This window comes from Scophthalmus maximus, chromosome 7 (assembly GCF_022379125.1).
Source record: "Scophthalmus maximus strain ysfricsl-2021 chromosome 7, ASM2237912v1, whole genome shotgun sequence".
NCBI lineage: Eukaryota > Metazoa > Chordata > Actinopteri > Pleuronectiformes > Scophthalmidae > Scophthalmus > Scophthalmus maximus.
Genome location: NC_061521.1, coordinates 2,892,966 through 2,899,743, shown reverse-complemented (window position 1 = coordinate 2,899,743; position 6,778 = coordinate 2,892,966). Strand labels below are relative to the sequence as shown.

At 42.6% G+C, this 6,778-nt stretch overlaps 1 protein-coding gene across 2 annotated transcripts; it reads left to right on the top strand.

Moving 5' to 3' along the window:
• Positions 1 to 29: 29 nt before the first annotated feature.
• lyve1b (lymphatic vessel endothelial hyaluronic receptor 1b) lies at positions 30 to 6,228 on the top strand. Of its 2 annotated transcripts, none has more exons than XM_035642192.2 (6): positions 30 to 372; positions 1,048 to 1,210; positions 2,154 to 2,293; positions 2,586 to 2,969; positions 5,639 to 5,717; positions 5,791 to 6,228. In XM_035642192.2, the coding sequence occupies exons 1-6, from the start codon at positions 288 to 290 to the stop codon at positions 5,990 to 5,992; spliced, it is 1,053 nt and encodes a 350-aa protein (XP_035498085.1). In that variant the 5' UTR covers positions 30 to 287; the 3' UTR covers positions 5,993 to 6,228. The 2 variants fall into 2 exon arrangements, with proteins under 2 accessions (XP_035498085.1, XP_035498084.1); XM_035642191.2 differs by having other exon boundaries at positions 1,045 to 1,210.
• Positions 6,229 to 6,778: the final 550 nt, after the last annotated feature.

Genomic DNA, 6,778 nt, shown 5'->3' with positions numbered 1-6,778 from the left:
TTTTGCACTTGGTCGTTTTTTTTTTTTTTATTGCGTTGTAAATGTCATACTGTGTATCTGTGATTTGACAATGAAAACAACACAGAAGAGAGCCGCAAGTCAAGGTCTTCCTGATCTGGATGTGGGTGTTATCTCGAAAACGGGGCATCAAGCAGATTTGACCTTCACTTCCTGTTTCCTCTTCTGATCCACACCACCGTTTGAGGCTTTTTTTCCCCCGCATTCGCTTTTTTTGGAGTCTTCACTTTTGCCCACTGCTGTTTTAACTGCTTTTTAGTTTCAAAACCATGGCAAGATTTTGGTTCTTCGCCCAGTTGTTACCTGTGTGTCTTGCGGCCTCCTTTCCTGTCACTAGACCCAACGTGATTCAAGGTGAGTGGTTCGTTTCCAGCGAAGGTGGAGCAACAGATTTTTGACTTAATACTGGAATGTTTGTGTATTTATTGATGCTGCTAGTATTAAATGTCGAAGCGACAATGAAATGCATGCACGTGTGATGTTTCAAAGTGTATTTTAGATATTTCCTGCATGATCATCATCAACATCAGGACTCTTGGTTGTTGTTTTTTGTATGTGAAAGTCAGAAGTTTGTTCCATGGTCACATCCAGATAAGAAATAAAAAAAATCAATTATCAAAATTTCATCAAATTTTATCATTATCATATTGTGCAGACAATTTCAATTACTTTGTGTCTTTTTTTTTTGTCGGGCCAACTATACCAGTAATTAAACTTTTTGCCTATATTATGTTCCTTTTAATTTTACTCATACACACTGTTTATATTACAATACATAGTATATAGTATACCACTGAAATGATAATGCAAATTACAGTACTTTTAGAACAGTGGGGAAATCGAATAACCATTCAGGGACACGTAAGACAAAATGTGAACTGATATAAAAGATATTTAATATAGATATAATAAGATATTATTTACTCCATAATTAAGACTGTTGTCCGGATCAGATCGGAGGTGTATTTGACTTCACGGCGTTGACATGTTGACGGTGCCCCGTGCATCTTTACGCCAATTTCTCAGCAGGACCCCTGGGTCGCAGAGCTGCCGGCGTCTTCATGCTCATCGAAGGAGGAATTTACACGTTGAACTTCACTTCTGCCAGGGCCGCCTGCCTGTGGCTAAATGTCACCATGGCGACCAGGGACCAGATGGAGGGAGCGGTGCAGCAGGGACTGGAAACGTGCAAGTAGGCCGACGACAATGTGTGGGCACTGTTGTGGTGGGGCAACAGTCGCAGTCTGACTTTGAAAAAAAGAAACAAAGAAAGGACAATAGGACCAAAAAAGTCCCAAATATTGTTATTGTTCCGCTGATGAATCAGTATAAGAGCAGCATGTACGGATATTTTTGTCACCTAGTCCCTAGTTTCAGTCCGCCTGCTATTCAGTGTGAACATGCTGTTCCCGAGCGATGATTCTCTTCAGGGAAAAAGTCTGCCACGAAAACAAAGTGTCAAAGTGTTGAAGTTAACCTTCAAGGAAAAAGGCTCAGTATTGGGCCTCTGTTCACAGTCTGAATGCTTCGGCAACCTGCAGAGGTTCCTCCTGTAGTTCCCGTGTTCCTGGACCCTGGGAGTTTCCCTGTGCTAAAAAGTCTCTGCTGGGGGGCATAGAACTTTGGGTTGTGGTTGGCGTGCTGGGTGATAATCCCATTTTCAAATCCGTAAAATACCGATCAACCGCAGCACAGTTCGAATCCCCTCCATGATAACTGTTGTCGTACCGCTGCTCCGTTTATCATGGCGTCGTCGTTGACGTATAGTCTCCAGCATTGCCGCTGGAACCTCCAACTTCCTGAGACTAAGAGTTCCAGGTACTTTGGCTCGAAACACGTCTCTAGTGTGGGAAGTCTTCATTCAGTCAGACTTTGTCTGCGGTTGTCATGAATCCCCTGACCTGCCAATCAGCTTCAAACGGCATCATTTTGTATTTTTGTATTTTTACAAGTTTATCACAATTCACAGCTCCCTCTGAAGCCTTAGTTCAGCGCCTTCACACGCGCAGTAAACTCCCAAAGACCTGTCTACACACTTGGAGCGCCACCTTGAAATAAGCGCCAGTCGCCTTTAAAGTGACGGACTCATCGGTCCACTGACTGTGTTATTAATACTTACCTTTTTGTTTCAACAGATTCGGGTGGATTGCGGAAGGGATTGCAGTAATCCCGCGAATTTCATCCAACAGAAACTGTGGAAACGGCAAAACCGGGGTGGTGCAGTGGTCCGCAATTCCAGACAGAAAGTTTGGCGTTTACTGCTTCAATGCCTCAGGTACTGTTTATTCGAAAACTCTTTTTTTTTTCTCAGAAGAATAAATGTAGTAACTGAACTGTAATTATTATCATAATGTGTTACGTGAGCAAAATGGAAAACTCTCATTTCTTAATATTCCCTTCTTCAGTTCAATGGTCATTCTGCTAGTCATGGAATATTGCCTGTGCATTGTGGCTCTAGCTATTGGCCTCCTTACTTGTAGTAATGTTGATAATCTACAGAGGTCACAAAAAACTGTGTTGAACACCAGCTCAGTAAACAAAACCTTTTTCCCCCTCACCACTTGCAGATTTAGAGGAAACTAAGACCACATCAAAAGCCGCCGCCCAAACCTCCACATCTCCAACCACGCCCACAGAACTGATCCAAACCCAAACCCAAACCCAAACCCAAACCCTGACCCCGACACCTACCACACCTCTGACTGCGTCTTCAAGACAGAAAACGACGACCAAATCTCCTGAGCAGACGTCTGCTTTTACTGTCCAGGTCGAGACAACGCGTTCAACTAGGGTTTCCTCCACCTCCACACCCCGGGACACCGTCTCCACCCATGTTCCTACATCTCGTTCTCACTTCGTTGCCTCAAAACCAACTGTCCTCACGTCGGCTTTTCCTACTTCTGTGTCCGTGCCGCCTCAGTCCAAGAGCGCTGCAAAACCTTCTCTAGGAGGTACGGCCTTGTCTCCTTTAATATTTTAGGTTCTGGTCGGTTGTGACTCGTGTCAGTTTTGTGTTTCCAAGAAGAGGAAGACCTACTTTCTTTACTCTAATTCATTTATTCGCTCCTTTCTTTCGTGAAAATTTGACAATACATGCCAGTGGAGCTCAAGGGGTTGAGCGGAAAGGGATGGAAATTTGTAAATTATGTATATTGTACTTAACCAGTCAGTCAGTGTGGGTCTTATTGGGGTCTTAGTGGGTCTAATTATGATGAAATGTCATGTACTGTAACTAAACAAATAGTTTGTTAATGAAATTCTGTTGTGGATTTGGGATGTTAAAAAAAGCGAGAGGACTTTATAAATTTATTTTGCATTTCAAGAATTAAGATGAAATATAGAGAATAAGGTCAACTTCCCTGCTCCATCAAATCTAGTTAGAGGATTGGCTGACATTTTTGTCACAATATCTTCAAATTCCTCATACCAATTACCACAGTGTTCATGCGCAAAAAAGTACAATTTCACCATTTTGTAGAGGCAGTCACATGCCCACACGTTAGTAGTTCAGAATATTCTTAAAAGATTGACTTTAATCTTGAAATTTCAAGTTCAAGTCAAGTCAACTTTATTGTCAATTCCTGCAATATTGTTCCAGACATACAGAGGAAATGAAAAAAACGTTTGTCTCAGACCCAAGGTGCAATAGTACAAACCAAAAAAACAAAACAGAAAATAAGATATGTAATATATACAATAAATACATTCTAAATAGTGCAAAAGTAAGAGTAAGGCAAAACCACACAGGATAGAAAAGCTAAAGAAATTGAAAATGTGCAATAGAAAGGAAATACTGTATAGCATGTGTAATATATAGGAAACTAAATATATAGAACGAATTGAAAATGTGCATTTTAAAGGATATGGAGTGCAGATTAAATGTAAAATGTAGAGGGCACTGATGAAAGTTTCAAGTGTTCAGAGTCCAGAGTTCTTGTGGGCAGAGGGGAGGGGAGGGAGGGAGGGAGGGAGGGAGGGGAGGGGTTGAGCTTCCTGACAGCCTGGTGAATAAAACTGTTTGCCAGTCTGGTGGAACAGGCTCGGAGACTCCGGTACCTTCTCCCAGATGGCAGGAGGCTGAACAGGGCTGTGTGACGGGTGGCTGGGGTCACCCACAATGCTGGTTTCATCGGTTTCTAGGAGTTAGGGAAGTGGGACACCAATGATCCGTCCAGCTGCCTTTACAATGCGCTGCAGGGTCTTGCGGTTGGAGGAGGTGCAGCTCCCGTACCGCACAGTGATGCAGCTGGTCAAGATGCTCTCGATGGTGCCCCGGTAAAAGGAGCACATGATGGGTTGGGGGGGCTCTTGCTCTCTTCAGTTTGCGGAGGAAGTAGAGGCGCCGGTGGGACTTTTTGGCCAGTGATGCAGAGTTCATTGTCCAGGAGAGGTCCTCACTGATGTGTACCCCCAGGAATTTGGTGCTGCTCACTCTCTCCACAGCAGCACCATTGATGGTCAGTGGGGGTTCAGGGGTGTGGCCTCTCCGGAAGTCAATAACAACCTCTTTGGTCTTGTCGATGTTCAAGAAGAGGTTGTTATCCCTGCACTACGTGGCCAGTTGGCTGACCTCCTTCCTGCATTGGGTCTCATCATTGTTGGAGATGCCATGGGACAGGTTGGTCCTCGCTGTTCTCAGGCCGTCTGCGTCCCCAGCTCTGAAGGCGGCAGTCAGCCCTGGCGTCTGGTTAGCCCGGGTTGTGATGGTTCTGGTGGTGGTTACATCTCAATATTTAGACATTTCATCTTTGTTCTTGAAATGCAAAATGAAAAGAAAAAAAATGTCCTTCTCAATGTTTTTCTGATGTCTGGCCCTGATACTCTTCCATACTAACAAAGATTTATATCGATATTCAAAATCCCTAAAGGTGACATATTATGCAATCATTTTTTTCAGTGTTTGTACACATAAATGTGTGTATCTGTGGAGTCTGCCAGTCCACAAACTGAAAAAAGACCACCCTGTCATTTTTTTGTGAGCTGGTTAAACCCTACAGCGTGTCTCTGAACCACTGGTTCAGATTTCTCTCCCACTGTGATGTCACAGTTGGACTCTTTTGAGGTAACCCTGCCTGCAATCTGAGAATCTACATTTCCTACACATTTCGAAATCGGTTGACCAATCACCACAGACGCGGCCAGCTGGCCAATCAGAGCAGACTGGGGTTTATCGGGAGGCGGGGCTAAAATAAATCCAGGCGTTTCAGACAGAGGGTGAAAAGAGGAGCTGAAGGAATGGGCAGTATGAGACCACTGATGCCTTTACTAAACATTAGAGCATGTAAACCTTTTTAAGTGGTAACACAAATTAAAAGTATGAACCTGAATATGAGCATAATATGTCTCCTTTAAAGCTCTAAATTATATACAAATTATATGTCTTAATGAGGCTTCAGACACTCATTTGTACCTTGACATAGACTGTAGTGGTGGGTAGTGGAACTACAATGGTCACATTGGAACTACAGTGGAACTACAAGGTACCATGGTAACAAGCTGGGCCATATAACTGACTCATGCATGTAAAGTTCTGCTTGGATTTGAATTGTTGCATGTAGCTATATGATATACAGAAGAACGTTTGTGGCAGTCACTGATGCATTTCTGTTTATTTTTCCAGTTGTGCCTATGGCACTCATCGTTCTTGGCGTCATCCTCCTGCTCCTGACAGCGGCAGGTGCTGTGTGGTACTCCAAACTGTGAGTTGTGCTTTCAGATATTATGCTTTGTATAATATCATGTACGATAACGATCTCTCTTCTTCTCGTAAAGAAATATTTTCACCTGTTGGTCTCCGGGGCGGCAGAAGGACGACACAGAGACAGAGATGTGGAAGAACACCGACAGCGAGGTGGACCTGCGAAGTCAACATGGAGCGGGGGAAGATGATGAATATGATGAATTGGACAGGAAGTACTCCAGTGACATCACGCTGTGTGTGAATCCAAATTTCAAAACAAACCCCTCGGAGTAGCTTGACCATATTTCTGTGGGAATATTGTCTAAAGTGAACAGATCGGGGTTTCACTCCGGTCGAGTTCAAAGAGTCAGTGCCAAGACAAGCTGTTCTGGTGGAGCATGGTGGCGAAACACCTTAACAAGTCACTTTTTTCCCCCTCTAATTTGTCACCGATCCCTTGAAGCGTCACACTCTCAGAATGGACTTATCAGTGACACATGGTTTAGAAATTAAACTTAAAGTGAACAATATTTGCATTTTCATAGAGTCTGTATTTTACAATGGGGAGGAGTATGTGTATTTAATTATATTTTCTCAAACTGAGTAGCCTATTGGAACTTTCAAAGTGGAAAAAATATATTTCATAGCCCAGGCTGTAAGTAAGAACAGAGGATTTTCTTTAACAACATGCTGAGAAATAAATACGTATTCAAAACGCAATCAAAGAATTAAACGTTTGATTTAAAGGTAAGATATTAGCATTTTGTGTTCATAAAGAAAAAATCTTCGGACGAACACGACTTGATTTGAGTTGGGACTGCGATACCACAGCACAGTGGCGCTTCATTTTTGGCTAGTCACCCTAGAATGAAGGAGAAGAAGAAGACGAAGAAGATAAGAAATAAGATAAGATATACCTTTATTCGTCCCATAATAAAGGTATTATGGGACAATTATGGGACAATTCGGGCATTACAGCAGCAAAGTGGACAGAAGAGAATATAAAGAAATTTACAAAGTTAGTATGCACAAAATATAACAAAAAAATAACATTAAATAAAAAAAACAAAGGTATATAAA

Bases quoted from the DNA above. Each gene is read 5' to 3' on its own strand.
- lyve1b (XM_035642191.2), top strand. From the start codon at position 288: ATGGCAAGATTTTGGTTCTTCGCCCAGTTGTTACCTGTGTGTCTTGCG. The intron at 373-1,044 runs GTGAGTGGTTCG...CCAATTTCTCAG, and splicing joins TAGACCCAACGTGATTCAAG to CAGGACCCCTGGGTCGCAGA. The intron at 2,970-5,638 runs GTACGGCCTTGT...TTATTTTTCCAG, and splicing joins TGCAAAACCTTCTCTAGGAG to TTGTGCCTATGGCACTCATC.